Source organism: Aquarana catesbeiana, linkage group LG03 (genome assembly GCF_042186555.1).
Source record: "Aquarana catesbeiana isolate 2022-GZ linkage group LG03, ASM4218655v1, whole genome shotgun sequence".
NCBI lineage: Eukaryota > Metazoa > Chordata > Amphibia > Anura > Ranidae > Aquarana > Aquarana catesbeiana.
Window position 1 is genome coordinate 387588875 of NC_133326.1, and position 18837 is coordinate 387607711.

Consider the following 18837-nt stretch of genomic DNA (forward strand, 5'->3'; position numbering starts at 1 on the left):
AAATATGCTGCAGAAATCTCCCTCCACTAAGTCTGGCTGCATCCATTTTAACTGTGGGCAGCTGAAGCTGCTGCCTGTTCACTTCCTGGATTTACACAGACACACAGAGGCACACCTCCAGCTCTGCAGCTCTCATTGGCCCTCCTATGACTCATCCCCCTCTCCCTTCCTGGCAAATTCTCATGATAGTGAGAGAGAGAGCTGTGCATGATGTCATAAGCCTAGGCTAATAACCAGATAAGAAAGAGGAATTTGGCTGTATAAGGTATTTACTAGCAGAAAAAAATGTTTTACTATCCAAAGTTAAAATAACAAGGGCAAAAGATTTAATAGATGGAAAGATGAAAAATGACTGAAGGTCCGCTTTAAATGTGGGGAAGACATAATTTAATGCTTCTTCTTTGATGTTTGTAACATGCAGTGGATACATCTGTATGAGGTTAAGATGTATATGTGGTATTTTAAATTATTATGTTTTAAATACGTACTAATACAAATTTTTTTATTTTTATCTACATTAGGTTGTGGTACCGTGGAAATCCTAATCAGTGCTCTTAGTTAGGGTCTGTTTTTCCTAGTAGAGTATAATATAGTATTGCTGAGACCCCAAATTACTCAGATATATAAGGTTACCTGTTGATGGGATTGGAAAACAGCTCTGCCATGTTCATATAAATCAAAGAATAAGTGATCATTCAAAGGTGACTCAACCTATACAAAATCACCAGTGTAGTGTAGCCCTGGGTTGCCATAATAAATTCTTATTATATTATTACTGTATACAGTATATTATAATATTGCAGAGACCCCAATTACTCATGTGTCGAAGGTTACCTGTTGCTGAGGTTTGATGACGGCTCTGCCATGTACATATGGATCAAAGAATAAGTGATCATTCACAGGTGACTCGTCCTCATACAAAATCGCCAGCGTAGTTGCAATCCTAGGAAGAAAAGCTCGAATATATTTCCATTTTCTGTATTACAAAGTGCTAAGGAGTTAGGAGATTTAAAAATGTCTGGCAGCAAGCCAAGACTTAATGGCCATTTAAAGGCAGTTTGATTAAATAGAATTAACATGCTATTTGCCAGTCTGTAGAGGCTGCTGGAGAATATACAGCCAATGAATACCTGCTTCTAGCTCTAATAACAAATATGAGATGCGAATCTAGAAAGAAAAGCAAGGACTTTTTCTGCAGCCCAGCAATATACACTCAGGATGATTAAATGCCCACAATGATTTAATTTTAATAACAGGAAGCTGTTAGATATCACAGTGTCCAGGAAGATTCAGCATCGCGGTGTAAAAAGCTCCCCTGCTGCATCAAATGAGGCTCGGCTGGAGTTTGAGCAAATCTGGTCACATGTTTAGTGCATGTACAGGCACAGATCAGACTGGCTGCGTGCAGGAAAGCCGTGTTGGAAACCACCAGGACTCCAAGGCGAAAGGAACTTCGGAGTGTATTAAAAAGGCAAATCAGATTTTAGTTCAACGGCACAAACAGATTACAAGGATTTAAATGGGGGAGGGGCGGATCTCTCCTAAAAGGATATCTACAATAATTTGATGCTCTCAAGACTGCAAGTATTATTCAAGAATCATAGCAAAAATATGTTCCAATTTTTCCCAGTGACATGGATCTAACATGCTACAAAGATGCGGAAACCAAGGATGTGACCTCCCGTTGTTTGCCTTTGTTATAATTAGCCGTTAAACTGTTCTGTGACTGTTGTGAGTACAAATACCTGCCCTCTCATTCAAACCTAGAGACGGAGGAGGATTACATTATCGCTTTGTGCCAGGATTTTTATACTGATGTGCATGTTGCCGTTGGAGATGAGGGAACAGCAGTTTGAGAGAGTTTTTAAGGAGAAGACAGATCCACCTACGATTTTGGAGTAACAGATTTATTTGCAATAGTTGAGATTATAGGCAGCGGCAGTAATGGATTTGTGTGCTTTACACGACTGCCCTAGCCTGAATGAAATGTCTATTCTGGATTCTAAAACTAGCAAGACACTTTGGATAAAAAAAATGTGAATTCTTGGAGTCTTTTGTGTATTAAAGGGCTGTGCGAAAAAAAAAAAAAAATCATCATGATCATGTATGGAGTGATGCTGCTCAACTCCAGCAGTGCTACAGAAGCCCAGATCATGCTACAGACCAACACTCCTTACCTGGGCAGCACCCAGAGACCTGTCAGCTCCTCAGCCTTCTACATGTCCACGGCCAGGGTGCTCAAGGAAGGGGAGATCAACAAACCTGACCTAATGACTTACATTGTCCTCTTTGTCCTCCTTTTTCTGTCAGTGACTCTGATTGTCCTTTTCATTAACTGTCAGCTGAGAAATTCCTTCTTTGCAGGTTTCCCCTACGACAGATCCCTAAGGGAAGCCAGGAGCCCTTGGAAAACACAGTCTGTCTGAAGGGACCAGTATAGGCAGCATCTGAGATGCATTTCTTAATTCACTTTTTTATATCTATACAAATTAAGGCAAGCTAGGATTTGTTTCATATACCACCACTATTTGAATGTCATTTTATTGCGATGATCAGAAAATTATTCACTTGTGCCAAAAGAGATACTGAGCTGTCAAGGGATGTTGTGGATTGAGCATTTTTTTTTTTAGGAAAGGTTTATAACCGTGTATTCTGTAGATTATGTATAATGTGACTCTGCTGTCCATGCATTTATCTCAAATTATTTTATTCATAAACTCAGAAATATTCAACGATTGCTGTCACAAAAGGCAGCAGTGACATTTTAAGAATGACTACTGAATGCCTAGGAGGGTTTGACATCTAATCTTTTCTATATACAGGAATATTTAATGTAACTGATATTTTATGTGTTTTCTCTGGACAATAATAACTCTTAGTGCCTGGATCCTTTACATTCTATAGACATAGATCCATTCCCTGATAAAGTCATTTTGATTTTATTAAAGAAATCTAATACAGCACAATGCACTTCTGAACGCAGAGATCAAGCAACTTCATTCCATTTGATATGGTGGCTTTTCCAGAATTAAACACAGCTTTGCCAGGATCAAATGTTTTGATCAAAGCATTCAAAAATCTTTGATCCATTTAGAATATTCCATGTTATTGCTGTCCAGAAAAAGTTTATTTTTTTTTGTGCAACAATATTTGCTGCTTACTTATAGACTAACCACTGCAGATTTGATTTACTAAGTATTTAGTAAGTCACAGACTGTTTTTTTATTTTATTTTTGAAGTCTTAATATTTATAATCACAATTATTTCAAGGGTTTAAAATAAGATTTTTATATACACTTATATGTGATTAATGAGGATACGCTGGGATTTAGCAGTATTATTAGTCATCATCTGCTCTTTTAACCAGCAAATTGTAGGTGGGGTATTAGAAACCTTCTAATAGCAGAACAAATTTGTAAATAAAAATATTATATCAGTTATGCTGATACATAATTACGCAATTCAGCCAAACATTTTAAAAAATATTGTGTGTAATTCATGTTGAAGCAGTATTATAAAGCTGATAGACTAACATGTATTTGTAGGATCTAACAACATATCTTCGATACATCTGTCAGTTATTAATTAAAAAAAAATTAAAACCATGATCTAGTGGATTGTATCATGTTATATTTTTTCCCTTATTATGTGTGCATGTGTGCTGGTAACTGTACTCCAGCTGGGTTCCTGACTCACACAGATGGGAGAGCAGAGTACACCAGGGGTTCCCAACCTGTTTCAGCACACTTAGATAAGCTTTTAATAAAAGCGTATGGAAAGTGCAGGTGTTCAGACAGACATTTGTTTCCAAGATTAGCACTTGCTGAGCTTCGTACTACCGGTTAATGATCACTGGCATACAGAGTCACCAGTCAGAAAACATCTTTATTTAACCCAAAGAGCAATTGCAGTCAGTAAATGAAATCATTGAGATACGAATGCCATCCAGTAAGTCAGTGATTGTGCTAAGGTTAAAAAAATAATTTGGTGTACCATAATATGTCTAAACTAAAGAGTAAAAGCATAATATATTGCAGTTTACAAAGCCTTTGATGTGGGGGTTGGATTAGTTTCTATTTTTTTAAAGGCTTTTTTTATTTTCATCAGTGATCCTGCCAGTAACACACTTCCTGTGCTAGGGTAATAATGCTCACTCACTGTACAGTATCTATTGAGGAGGTTGCTCACTCCATCCTGATCCCTTTCTGCTTTATTATTACCAATCACACCTAAACAGGGCATCCATCAGAAATTGTGGGGCCCCTTATACAGCTTTAGGCCTGGGCCCCCACCCGAGCCTGACCACCAACATTCCCCAGGGTCTCGCCCACTGGCTGTCCCACCAAATCTGCCCACTAGCATTCCACCAAGTCCTTCAGTGCCTCAGCCCCCCTCACACCTGTACGCTCTCAGCCCCCCTCACACCTGTACGCTCTCAGCCCCCCCTCACACCTGTACGCTCTCAGCCCCCCCTCACACCTGTACGCCCTCAGCCCCCCCTCACACCTGTACTCTCTCAGCCCCCCTCACACCTGTACTCTCTCAGCCCCCCTCACACCTGTACTCTCTCAGCCCCCCTCACACCTGTACGCTCTCAGCCCCCCTCACACCTGTACGCTCTCAGCCCCCCTCACACCTGTACGCTCTCAGCCCCCCTCACACCTGTAAGCTCTCAGCCCCCCTCACACCTGTAAGCTCTCAGCCCCCTCACACCTGTACACTCCCAGCACCACTCACATGTATATATATGACATGCACGTACACCCACACACACAGGCATGTATACACACACAAGACATGTACACACATAGGCATGTACACAAACAGGCATGTATACACACGAAGACATGTACGCACACACAGGCATGTACACACACAAGACATGTACACACACACACACACACACAGGTATGTACACACTCACAGACATGTACACACACAGAGACATGTACACACACAGAGACATGTACACACACAAGACATGTACACACACAGAGACATGTACACACACACACAGACGTGTACACACAGAGACGTGTACACACACACAAGAATGTACACACTCACAGGCATGTACACACTCACAGGCATGTACACACACAAGACATGTACACACACAAGACATGTACACACACACAGACATGTACACACACACAGACATGTACACATACAGGCATGTACACAGTCACCCCCCCCGCCCGCACAACAGCCCTCACTTGTAAGGTGGTCCTAGTCCCTGCTCTTGTTTCCACATGCAGAGGGGTGCACATGCAGGAAATAGCCAGAGGTGGCAGCAAAGAGCCCGATGTCAGCTCATGACAGAGCAGGAGCCTACCGACTCACACATACAGGAGCATCCACAAAGCTCCTCTGCACCCGCCCCTGCCTTCTCACATCCCTACCAGTCGGACGGGCCCATCCAGACACTGGGGCCCCTTACAAGTGTATGGGCTGTACCCCCCTGATGGCGGCCCTGCACCTAAACATTTAAGACAAGTTTACATATATTTTTGTGGCTTTAAAAAACATATACTGTATATACAGAAAGAGAGACTCTTGAGGACTTATTCCCTATGTCTGGATGAAAAACCTAACTACTTAGTCTGGTTGTGCTCCCTGTATGCTTCCTAAGCATCCACTATGTTACCAAAGCTATCCAGAAAACTTGGCAAGTGTGCTAAAACTAGAAATTTGACTCAATTTATCTCAAAATACACACCACTGTTGGCCTTGTAAAACAACTTGAATGCTCAGTCTTAAATTATCATGCATATTTAGGCTTACATATGAAAAATATATATCCCTCCCATTTGTCCTTTTTTGCCGTGTGTGAGGGTATCTCCAGGTCCTGGGAGAAAGAGGAAGAGGTCATCAGAAGACTGATATTTGTTGCACTGCCAACACGATGATAGCACACAGTGTCTCTTGAATGCTCACAGAAATACCCATAACCGAGTGTAAGAGGAATATAATATAATATAAAAGTCTCAATCAGAAAAAAAACTGCTTTATAGTGCATGTATCTAAAGGTGAGACTGTCTAAAAACCTGCAGTTAAAGTTGAATAATGGGCTGTTCTAACAGACTATTCTTGCCACTACTTCCTGCCCCCACAAAATCTTATTGAATCATCGCTATGATAGGCCACCTCACTAACCAAAAGGAATGTGGAAGAGGCAGGAAGGGGTGGGCAAGCTCTGCCCAGACTTGTAGGGTTTTGAGGGTTGATGCTGATACATACTGACATCGCTACGTGCCGGTGTTTCATCAGATAAGGCGATCCGACTGAATGTGTAGTGAAAGTGATGTTTTGTTGCTGCCATCTTGTTACACCCCACACTCCTCCATAGTAAGGATACATTGAGAAGGGGGAAAGAGGACATCTTGTTACACCCACCGGAGTTTTGCATTTTACACTTATTTTTAACAGTAAAGTGAGTTTATATCGTGAAATACAGTACTTAGAACTCCTTCTGAATATTTAGATGTTTAATTTTAAAATCAGCAATCTTTTGTCAGATTAGCAAACCTGTGAGATCAGCAGGCTTGCCGCTGCTTTTAAAATTCAACATCTAACCATTCAGACGGAGTTCTAACTACTGTATTTCACTCTATAAACTCACTGTACTGTTAAAAATAAGTGTAAAATGCAAAACTCTGGTGGGTGTAACAAGATGTCCGCTTTCCCCCTTCTAATGCCCTGTACACACGGTCGGACATTGATCGGATATTCCGACAACAAAATCCATGGATTTTTTCCGATGGATGTTGGCTCAAACTTGTCTTGCATACACACGGTCACACAAAGTTGTCGGAAAATCCAACCGTTCTAAACGCGGTGACGTAAAACACGTACGTCGGGACTATAAACGGGGCAGTAGCCAATAGCTTTCGTCTCTTAATTTATTCTGAGCATGCGTGGCACTTTGTGCGTCGGATTTGTGTACACACGATCGGAATTTCCAATAACGGATTTTGTTGTCGGAAAATTTTATAGCTTGCTCTCAAACTTTGTGTGTCGGAAATTCCGATGGAAAATGTGTGATGGAGCCTACACACAGTCGGAATTTCCGAAACAAGGTCCTATCACACATTTTCCGTCGGAAAATCCGCCTGTGTGTACAGGGCATAACTGTGTCCTTACTATGGAGGAGTGCAGGGTGTAATAAGATGGCGGCGGAACGTCACTTCTGTTAAACATTCTGACGGGTCGACGAATCTGACGAAACACCCAAACTTTATACACTATACTTACATTTTTTCCCCTGGCAGATTCTCAGACAATAATATGTTGAAATTAAATTGTAGGTATGTCTGCAGAATTAAAATAACTTAACACTCAGCCTAGGTTCACACTACTGCGATGCGATGTACTGCGAATTTGATCAATTTTTTTGTCCTGTGTGAGGTGTAAATTTCCTTGCGTTTTCAGGTGGACAAGTGCAAATTTACAGAAAATTTCAGGAGCCAGACAGTGAACAATTCGCAGAGATGTGAACTATGTGCTGCAAGTTTACTGCAAAGTCAATTGAAGCCTATGAAGATAAAATTCGCACTGCACCATAGGAATTTGCATCGCACCCACAGTCAACACCCATAGGACCCCTTTTTTTTCTCGCACCAAATTCGCATAGATGTGAACCAAAGCCATGGAATACTATGCTTTTTACATGACCTCCGAATCTGTGTGTTCCTAAATGTATTAAACCTGCTGTAAATTCGCACCAGTGCGAACCCAGGCTCAATGTTCAAACTTGCACATAAACCCAACTAGGATTCATTTTCTTTAGTTTTACTTTTGTGTAGGGTTCTCATTCAATATACATTTAACAAGTAAAACTATATCTACAGCTGGCACCAGTAAAAATAGTTCAAAGCCCCATTATGAGCCATTGCAGGACAGATCCTGGGTGCTGAATAATTAGCAGCTTCGCACCCAAAGAGAGATGAATTTGGGCCATATATTAAAGTATGTTTGTTCACCATGTCATTTCTTACGAGTGCTGCTAATTATTCTTCACTGATAGACATGCATATCTCCCAACTTTCTGAGATGGGAATGAGGGACACCTATCAGCAAAAGTATGCAGGCATAGGACACACCCCTTGCCACACCCCCTTATAGGGGAATTGTACAAAAAAAAAAAAACAAGATGGGTTAAACCCACAATTGCTTTTTTTACCACTACTATTCCTTTATATTGGCTTTTGGAATTTACAAATGCAGCAATTTAGAAATCAGATGAAATGTTTAGCACTGGAAAACACTTTTTGATGGATAAAAAGTGCATTTTATATACATCTATATAGATCAGACCAAAATGAGGAACAAATGAAGAAGAATGAGGGACAGAGAGACATTGCTCCAAATCAGGGACAGTCCCTCGAAATCAGGGACAGTTGGGAGCTATGGACATGGTACATTACATTACAGTGCATAGAGCCGCAAAAGAAGTTCTGGGGACAACCGCTTTCATATAGGTTTCTATAAATATATAAAACCAGTAAATAACAAATGCATTTGTAAAACAAACCTATGCTATAAAAAACAGCCTCCCCCTACCCACTAGGAGCACCATTACTCTCTGCCCATTTCTGTTGCTGTCATTGCAAACACTGAACACAACCCATCATGCCCACCTCCCGAGTGTCTGGGCATGCCTAGTAATTTGGCGCTCAGGCACTGAGCATTGCATTCTGGGAGGACAGGGGTATTTCACATGGTCCCTCCCACCTTATGCCTCAACGTACTGGGATTTTAAATATGCAATATCAGGGATGTAGCAGTAGACTTCAGAGCAGCTAGCACGTTAAGCTATCCAGTTATAACCAGCCTGCAATGCTTTTACTGTCTAAGCCCCGCCCACAACAAGCTACACCTACAGTCGGCATTTTTCTCCTAGGAAAGATGACAGCCCTGGTTCTGTGTAATCCCTTGCAAGTTTACAACGCTCCATAGAGGTTCTGAAGCCTGGCCTGTGTAAGTTCCCCTTTCTCTGCTTTCTTCCTCAAATTACATTGAAAACCCGCAAAGCAAGTTTGAATCTGGTTGGTGGCTAAACATCTATGTGTGATAAGCAGCAAGCAAAGTCTTTCAGCATCATCAGACGATGTGTTCCAGGATCACCAGTTTACAAAGTGAATGGGGAAGACTGGTAGAGAACAGCAATGTCTGTATAAATACCCAATCTGTTCAGCTGGTAAGTTGTGGTTTCTGTAGGCACTCAAAGTTTAATCTTTAATTTTGACTGGAGTGTATCTTTAACTGTACTAAACTGCTGTTAGGTAATTTCAGTGCTTTTGGCTTCTGCTCAGACCTCGAAGACTATGATCTCATGACATCTGACAGTTTTAGTAATTCTACAACAGATGCTTTAGGTCAGTAAGTAAAATAGTTGTCTATTCCCTTGCGGCCTGGTGGTGGACTGCACTGCGTTGTTTTTAAATGAATGCCATAAATTGTTTGTCAGTTCTCATTCTAGTGTTGGAGCTATGACAAGCTGATGGGAAATAAACAGTACAACAGATCTCGGTTGCAATCTCTGAATAAGGAGCGCACAATAAACACCTTTGTGACTGGGAAACACAGACCGGAAGTCATTTCTAATCATTACCGACAATGCAATCCAGTGAACATATTGAATGATTGTCACCTTCATGACATAACAAAAGAGAGAACAGCACTGACTAATTTTCAATTTTCAGTGAACCAGCTATAATTTAAATATTAACAAGAAGCTTGCAGCTATGACTGTGCTATTGCAGCATGCCTGTATTTGTTCAGAAATTTCTGTTTGTTATCAGCCATATGGCATATTTCTTTGGGCATAGCTAGTCTGCAGACTGTTCACTGGGCTGTGACAGCACTTTCAGTAACACAGCAATGTGTTACTTTCCCAGTTAATAGACAGATTACTACTACTTCATTTATCATAGTGTTGTGGCAGAGTGACTATTTACTCGTTATGCTCGGATGCAGGTGCAGGCCCCTTTATCTTCATTTTCCCCCTCAGGAAGTATAATTCCTCAGCTTCCCTTCATCAGTAGATCAGAGCAGTCAAACCTGACCAAGCAGAGGGAGATGGACAAGTGATCTGCAGCTAAGTGAGAGGTCCTCCACTGTCAGAACCAGCATTCTGGCACCTGGGCCGAAGCCTAGCATGCAGCTTCTCCAGAAGACCCATCCCCAATTACCCCTCCCAATTTCTACCGGAGAACCATTTTCAGTGAGGTGGCCCTTTTTTTGGGGCCTTGGAGCTCTATACCTGTTAGCCTGTGTAACCAGTGCTGTCCTGGACCTCACTGTGAGGGACTCTATTTAGGAGGATAATTGCAGGTAGCTGTGTTCTGAACTAATTTATTACAGTAGTGATTCTCAACCTGACCTTCTGTTGTAAAATATTCTTATAGAGGCTATTCTATGGAGCCAAATATTATCCTGACTGAGTCACAGCGACCTGGATGGGAAGAGTCCATGTAAGTGCTTTTATAGCCTGTTTTTCGTTATTCTGCAGCGTATGCATGCTTTTTTTTCCCCTTCCTTGATTGTTTTGAATTTATGCCTCTAACTTTACACCTGGCTAGTACATTGCAAGTTACAGTTACTCTGTGTCTGATCATTTAGCTGATTACCTATCCCGTCAAACTTGGCATCTATAAACAGGATTGGCCATGTCCGACAATGGCGATGGGAGTGGTGCAGCAGCAGCATCCAGCAGTACTACTCCTAAGGGAAGCAGGCATCCTATAGCCCCTGCTGTAATGACAATCTTGTTCCTAGCAGGATTCCTGACCACAGAATTGTGATTGGTCAAGAGACAAGTGAAGCAAGAGGGTTATTCTTGCACCAGGAATCCCTTTTTTTTTTTTTTTTTTATTATGCAAACTCCCCGTGCCCCCGTTCACCCATATATCCAGAGTATATAGATACACTTACTCCCACAGAACAACACCAAGTCCCATCCATCCACCAAACCCCCCCCCCGCAGGCCCCCCTATATACCAGTCACACCTCAGGTCCTCTCTCTCGACCTCTCCTCCACACTCCTCTTATTAATTACAAATATTTTTCTTTTATTTCCTCCCCATCACTAAACCTTAGATACTCTAAGTTTTGGATCTCATTTACTTTATTACACCAGTTCCTCATTGTGGGTCTTATTGGTTCCTTCCAATGTCTAGGTATAAGACTTTTAGCTGCATTTAAAAGTGGCGGCAATAAGGTTCTCAAATATTGTTTGGTTGGCATATTTATCCCGTGGAATAGGCAGCCCCACGGATCATCTGGGAGCATTATGTTAGTTATTTCCCCGATTATTTGCCTTATCTCATCCCAATATTTTTTAATTTCCGGGCATTGCCACCATATATGGGACGTCGTCCCAATTTCTTTGCACCCTCGCCAGCAATATTGCGACTTTTCATCTTGATATTTATGTACTTTATCAGGGGTGATATGCCATCTGGCTAAACATTTATAGTTTATTTCTATCATACTATTGTTTACTGTGGTAACATAAACCCAACACAATATTTGTCTGATCTCCTCTTTTTTCAGGGATGTTCCGAGTTTCTTCTCCCATTTTTCAATGTACAGTGGTATCTCCGGCCCTACCTTCTCCATAAGTGCTCTATATATCCTTGAAATCACCCTTTTCTTTCCCTTGTCAACACAGATTTTCTCTATGGGGAGCAAATTTGCCTCAGTTCTTATTGGCTGGGGCAAAGACTCTGTAAAGTGTTTTAGTTGATTATACTGCCATTCATCTAACGATCTCCACTCCCATTTACCCTTTAAATCATGATAAGTGTAAATTTTGCCCTGCTCCATGATGTCTTTCAGTTGTGCATTCGCTAGTGTTATCCATTTCCCGAACCATGCTTCCATTTCGGCTATAAAATATTCTGTGTTTGTTAGTGGTATTAATGGTGAGTTGTATTCCAATTTTTCCTTTTTATGTAAGTGGTCCCATATTTTTAGTGCATTTCTAGTAATATTGTTTGTACCGTTGCCAAGCTTTCTAAATCGTGGAGGAATCCAAATTATTTTACCTAAATTAACTGTGCTTATTGTGCTTTCCATCTTAACCCATCTCTTTTCTCTATTTTCTTTTGCCCATTCTACTATACGTGACAATATTACAGCATTATAATAATTTCTAACATCTGGTGCACCCCAACCTCCTCTTGTCTTATCTTTAGTTAACTGTGTCAAACTTATTCGTGCTTTTTTCCCTTCTCCATATAAATTTTAAGAATAACTTTTGTAATGTTTTGAAAAACACCTCCGGGAGTGGGATCGGTAGCATCTGCATTTTATACATAATTTTGGGGAGGATGACCATTTTAAAAATATTAATTCCCCCCTCCCCCCCAAGATAAACATCCAGTTATAATTCTGTTTAATTCTGTTTTAATCTCGTCCAGTAAAGGGAGAAAATTTGCTTGGTATAGGCTTACACTAGTTTTAGTTATCTTAACCCCTAAGTACTTCATTTCTTTTTTACCCCATACAAATGGAAAGTTTTTTTGGAGTATAAGTTCTTCCTTTTTTGGTATATTGAAAACTAAAGTCTCGGACTTAGATGGGTTCACCTTAAAGTTTGATATCTCACTGTACTCTTTTAGGGTTTTCATTAGGTTTGGCAAGGATATCCTGGGGTTGGTTACATAGAACAAAATGTCGTCCGCATACGCCGCTAACTTATGGATTTCCTCCCCCACCTTTATCCCCCTTATGTCTGGGTTCTGTCTTATCCTAGTTAGGAGTGGTTCCAGCGCCAACACGAACAGCAGGGGGGATAATGGACACCCCTGTCTCCTTCCGTTGAGCATTTCAAACGGAGCTGATACTGTCCCATTTATCTTTACCCTTGCTGTAGGTCTATTATATACGGCCTTTATGCGTTTTATCGTTTCCACTCCCAATCCTATTTCTTCCCAAGTACCCTGCATGAGGCCCCAGTCTACCCTGTCGAATGCTTTCTCAGCATCAATCGACAGGAGTAGTCCTGGGGCCCCACTGTCCTTCGTCTTCTGTATTGCTAACAAGGTTCTGGTTCCGTTGTCTCTCCCCTCCCTCCCAGGAATAAAACCTACCTGATCTGGATATATTATATTTTGCATTATTTTTTTCATCCTGTCAGTGAGGATTTTTGCATATATTTTAGTATCTAAATTTAGGAGAGAGATAGGTCTGTAGCTGGAACATAGCATTCCATCTTTCCCTTCTTTTAGAATAACAACAATAGTGACCTCCAGGGCTTCTTTACGTAGTTCCCACTTCTCCCCTATCTTGGGACATCCCCCTTGATTTCTGCAGGTTTGCGAATCCTGTGAACTCAAATTTTATTTTACAGCTCGTATTAAGTGCGGTAATCATTCCCCCAAAGATCATGTCCATTTTTACTTGTAGGTCCTCTTTTTCTCCCTGTGTCTCTGGTAGGCCTCTTATCCAAAGATTCTCTGCTCCGGTTCTCTGGATCTTCTAATCTGTACAGGATGTTTCTCTGTTCTTTTAGAACCTCCTCTATCTGTTTTTTGAAGCCTTCCAGCTCTTCTCCATTTCTATCCAGCCTTGTTTCTGCCTCTTCCACCCTTTTTAGAGTTTGATTCATATCTTCTCGTAGGGACTCAATTTCTCCTTTTATTGAGGTTTCAAGCTTCGCAAACATTTCTGCCATTTCGCCCTTTGTTGGTAGTTGTTTTTTTTGTTGGGATTCCACCGTTTCTTCATCCAGTATCTCGCCACTTGCAGTATGGATGTCTATCTCTGCTAGTTGTCTTCTTGTCCCCATCTTTGGTAAACTCTCAGGGGCTTTGCTTTTGGCCCCTGTTTGTTTACCTGGGCTTTCTGTACTGCTATCCTGTACAATGTATTTCCTAATGGTTCCCGGGCTTGCACTTGTTCTGGGCAGGTTAGCTGCCATCCCCTTTGTTGATTTACCTCTCATACCTTCCTTCCTATTCCGTAGTATTTCAGGAGCTCCCACCCTGCCTCCCTTTCTCCCGTCCCCTCTCCTCTGGTCCCCTTCTTGGGCTGGCTCTCACTACGGGTAGGGATGGGTTCCTGATTTTTGTAAGTTATGTATTGTTGCCTTGAGCGGCGCCGTCGTACGGAAATATGGAAGTAGGGGTGTAAGCTTAAAGATGTCGAGCGAGGTATATTTGCCACCAAGTCCACTGTAGTGTGCCCAGTTTCTCCAATCCCACTATACTCTCCATAGGTCGTTTTAGTGCACAGTTTTCTCAGCTCACAGTTCTCACGCACCTAAGAGCCTGCCCCACTTACTCCCACATGTCCTGTGTGTATTGTCGGTATTAAGAAATTATTTCAGATTTCTTCTCAGATCAAGGGAAAAACAGGTCAAAGACTTATATGTGAACTCATGTTTAACTTGCTTAGCTTGTATATGGCATATATGATTAATATGTAATTTACTTCTCACGAGCGGTGAAAGTTTAGATGCAAGGTAGGGTAGGGTAGGCTTCACATCCTCTGCCACATCAGTCCTGTAACCTTAAAATTTAGACAGTGCTCCACAACAGTTCACTTCATATAACATGGGTTTAACATGGGTTTAACATGGGCTTTATGTCTTTAACACATCCACCTCCAGAACGCAAAACATACAGGTTTTCATTTAAGTTGATTCAATTACTTGCCATTTTCTTGCCGGTTTACTTCCATAGATTCGATGCCAGGGGTTTCAGACCACCTCTCCTCGGGTCACATTTTTTTTTTTTTCACTTACCCCTCTAGCTGGACTCCTGCTACTTCGGCTTTGCTTCTCCTCCCACCTCCGCTCCTTCAGGTTCCGTCAGGTTCCTCCGTCGCCGTGTGTTCAGTTACTCTCGGCCCGGAACCCACTTGAACCACACTGCCGCACACTGCAACAGCAGCGACGAGAGCTATCACCATGGGCAGGCCTCTTTCCTCTTAGTTTCGGGGGAACCGTGCGCCTGCTCCGCCCACGGCACTGTACTGTCTGCTGTTGGCAGTGCTCGGCAGTACTCCCCTGGCCTCAGCCGAGCTCGAATAGCGGAGAGGCATGGAGAGGCACCGATGCTGGAACGAGCCCAATGTCCATGGAGAGCGGAGAGGGACCGTAACGGGACCGTAGTGGGCGAAGCCGGAAATGCCGAAGATCGGGTGAAACCCGCAGCGGGTCTCGAGGTATGGGGGGGCCGCAGATGCCAATACTAGTCCATAGGTTGGACGTAGGGGAGACACGAGGTCGATGGAGCCGACGCCTAGACTCGCATCGTGGGGAGGGACACGACCGGCTTCCCGGGCTTAGCCTCGGAACCAGCCTGACGTCCACATCCGGCTCCTCCCTCCCGAACCAGGAATCCCTTGACAAGATTATTAACCACTTAGAACCAGTGTATGGCCAAGTGGTAGCATTAGTGGTAAGCATTAGGAGACAAGGCTCAGTCAACACAAAATTAGAAATGGAATTTTACATTATGCACTGGAACTGCAAGACACAGTGTAATGGATGTGACTATGAGTGTTATGGTGAAATGCCTATTTCCAATAAAACCATATAGATATAAGTGCTTACTTCAGCCTCTGCTATCAACCTTAACCATATTCAATTAGATGTCTGCAGGCTTATCCTCCCCCTTCATGTGGAACAGAACTGCAAGAGTTAAGAACAGATTAAGAAGATTGTGCCTGTTTTCAAGAACTGGAAACAAGACACCCTATTTAGCTATGATAGTTTGCTATTCCCTTATATAGATATAACCTAGCTAAAAGCTTATACTTTGTCACAATAATGAATATGTATATCTTGCGGTCCACATACGCTTGTCTTATTTGATATTTGATAACAAAATATCCGGCTCACGGTATATTAGCCAGAGTCCAGGAAGTAATAAAGGAAAAGTATCAATCTACTGAACTTGTGTCTGTCTCAGTAATTTACTTCAAGTGTGCACACTTTTACAATTAAGGTTAATTTGGCCAGGGGGACAGAAACAAAAGTCCCGAACGGTTCTGGTTCAGTCCAAAACAATAGGAGCAAAGATGCAATGCAAGGAAAGGGGCAGAGCAGGATGACTGGCTAGGGTGATGGGCAGGGCAGGACTTAGGGTGGTGGGGGCCCCTGGGCTTGAGTCACTTTCGGGCCCTACCTTCTATACATTACCCTATTTATCGGTGTATAACACGCGCCGGCGTATAACACACACCCCAAGTTTAGGAGGGAATTTTAAGGAAAAACACTTTTAGGAGGGAAGTTTAAGGAAAAAAAAAAAACTTACATTTAAATGCCCATTAATGCAGCCTTGCACAGCGTCCATCTGCAGCCTTGTCCAGTGTTATTGCAGCCTTGTCAGTGTAGCCTTGTCATTTGCAGCCTTGTCATTGCAGTCTTGAAGTTTAAAAATGGCACCGCCGAGATACAGAGTCCTGTGTATCTCGGCGGCTCTCGGGTCCTCTCGGCGGCTCTCGTCGGCTCTGGGGTCCTCTCGCAGTCCCGAGAGTAGCCGACTGTTTGGGTGCAGCATCACACAACTGCGCAATTTCAGTTAAAATCGACGCAGTGCCGTATCGCAAAAAAATGATTGAAGTGCAATAATTTCTATTATTACATTGTTATATAAAATAAAATAGTTCAACTCACCATAAGCAGAATCAGTCGGTGCCTGAGCATGTCACTTGCCAACATCACCTGCCTTCAGATGCGGATTGTCACTTGCCACGTCACTTGTCAACGGATGCAGGGTGTCACTTGTCAGCGGATGCAGGGTGCCACTTGTCAGCGGATGCAGGGTGCCACTTGCCACGTCACTTGTCAGCGGATGCAGGGTGTCACTTGTCACGTCACTTGTCAGCGGATGCAGGGTGTCACTTGTCAGCGGATGCAGGGTGTCACTTGTCACGTCACTTGTCAGCGGATGCAGTGTGTCACTTGCCACGTCACTTGTCAGCGGATGCAGGGTGTCAGTTGTCAGCGGATGCAGGGTGTCACTCGTCAGTGGATGCAGGGTGTCACTCGTCAGGTCACTTGTCAGCGGATGCAGGGTGTGACTTGTTAGCGGATGCAGGGTGTCACTTGTCACGTCACTTGTCAGCGGATGCAGGGTGTCACTTGTCAGCGGATGCAGGGTGTCACTTGTCACGTCACTTGTCAGCGGATGCAGGGTTTCACTTGTCAGCTGATGCAGGGTGTCACTTGCCACCAGGTCGAAGGGGGCCCCATCAGGTAGGATGTACAGGGCCCCATGATTTCTAACATTCAGGGGGGCGGCAAACTCCCGCCTGCTAGCCAATCCGTTTCGCTGGCACCGCTGTTTATTTCACAGAGACCGATCGGGCTTGTGTACTTCCACTTCCTGGTAGCAGTGGAACGCACCATAGGGCGGACGTGATGTAATCAGCCGGAAATGATGCAAGACATGGGAGGCAACGTGGCCATCATTTCAGGCTGATAACATCACATCCGCCCTATGGTACGTTCCACCGCTATCAGGAAGTGGAAGTAAACACAAGCCTGATCAGTCGCCATAAAAATAAGCAGCGGTACCGACAAAACGGGCTGGCTAGCAGGCGGGTGTTTCCCGTGGATCCGGCCCTGCCCGCGGGGCCCCCTATTGGACGGGGCCCATGGGCTTGAGTCCAGTCAATCCCAATTGTAAGTCCGGCCCTGGTGATGGGTACAGAACGACAGACAGGAACACTCGTCTGGGGAGCAAAAAGGGGATACCCCTCACGGAGAAGGCAAACACCACCTTGGAGGTGGTCAAAGCAGGCAAGGTCCTTATCCTAATGCTAGGACTGTCAAGAGTTAGGCCATCACCAGGGGGAATGCCCCAACCCTACACAGAGAAATCTGCTAGAATGTCTCACTGCCAGAACTCAAGCAGTGGGGTGACAAAGTGGAAGGACTTCAAGACCAAACATGTGGTGGTTGACTGTTATGTTGTGAATGGATGCTTTGACAGCCAAGAGATTAAGTGCCTCTTTGGTACTGGCTTGCATGTCATTTCCATGTCAGAACCATTGTTCCAGGAGTACTTTTCTAAGGAAAAGGTAAGCCTAGACATGCCATGAATCTCACTGACACCACCAAAAAGCTCCCTATTTAAATGTTGGATTACCTTGATGAAAGTGGAGCTGTAGGGTAGCCCACTAAGCCTTGGAAGGCTCAAAAAATACTACAAAAAATGTTGTTATTTTTCCTTGATCCTACTCTGTAATGTTTGCAGTTACTGGTTATTTTGATCTGTATTTTGTAATTATGACATGCCATGTACTTTTGTGCGTACTTTGTCATAAGCAAACATGTCCTGAGGCTTTATATCCCTTTCTCTTCTGTTTTTGTATCAAAATCTTTGTGTCAGGGTGGCCGCAGGTGATACTGGGCATGAATAATATTTGGAGACACACTGTGCACTTGGGCCCATTTAAAGAAATCTGACAACTGCTGCACATTCTGGAAGCACTGGATAGTCCTGAAGAATGCCCTGTAGACATCTGGGAAACAAAATCTTGCATCATCAGGGTTTCCTTTGAGACAGAGTTTGTGAAAACTCCTAATCAAGAACTCATACTTCCTATGAATGCTGGCTCTTTTAAAGGGATTGTGTGAGGTATGGTACTAATTAAAATCTATAACACCTAGACTCTTGCAATCTGCCTGCTCCCAAGAACAACAGTGGTGGAACTGGCCCTAATCACAGATGTGAGTGCCCCCAAGGTGGGACACATGGAGCTCTAAGTGTTTCATTGTTGTTGCTATGTGACAGAAGTGAATATGACTCAGCAAGCTGAAAGTTGTCAGAAGAACAAATGCTACCACTGCTACAATTGACCTCTGAGAAGATGACA

General features: G+C 43.0%; 1 protein-coding gene across 1 annotated transcript; it reads left to right on the forward strand.

The window, feature by feature from the left end:
- Positions 1–1069: 1069 nt before the first annotated feature.
- Positions 1070–3634, forward strand: SMIM32 (small integral membrane protein 32). Its single transcript, XM_073620693.1, has one exon. The coding sequence runs from the start codon at positions 2097–2099 to the stop codon at positions 2424–2426; it is 330 nt and encodes a 109-aa protein (XP_073476794.1). The 5' UTR covers positions 1070–2096; the 3' UTR covers positions 2427–3634.
- The last annotated feature ends 15203 nt before the right edge of the window (positions 3635–18837 follow it).

Excerpts from the sequence above, each read along its gene's own strand:
- SMIM32 (XM_073620693.1), top strand. The coding sequence starts at position 2,097 with ATGATCATGTATGGAGTGATGCTGCTCAACTCCAGCAGTGCTACAGAA.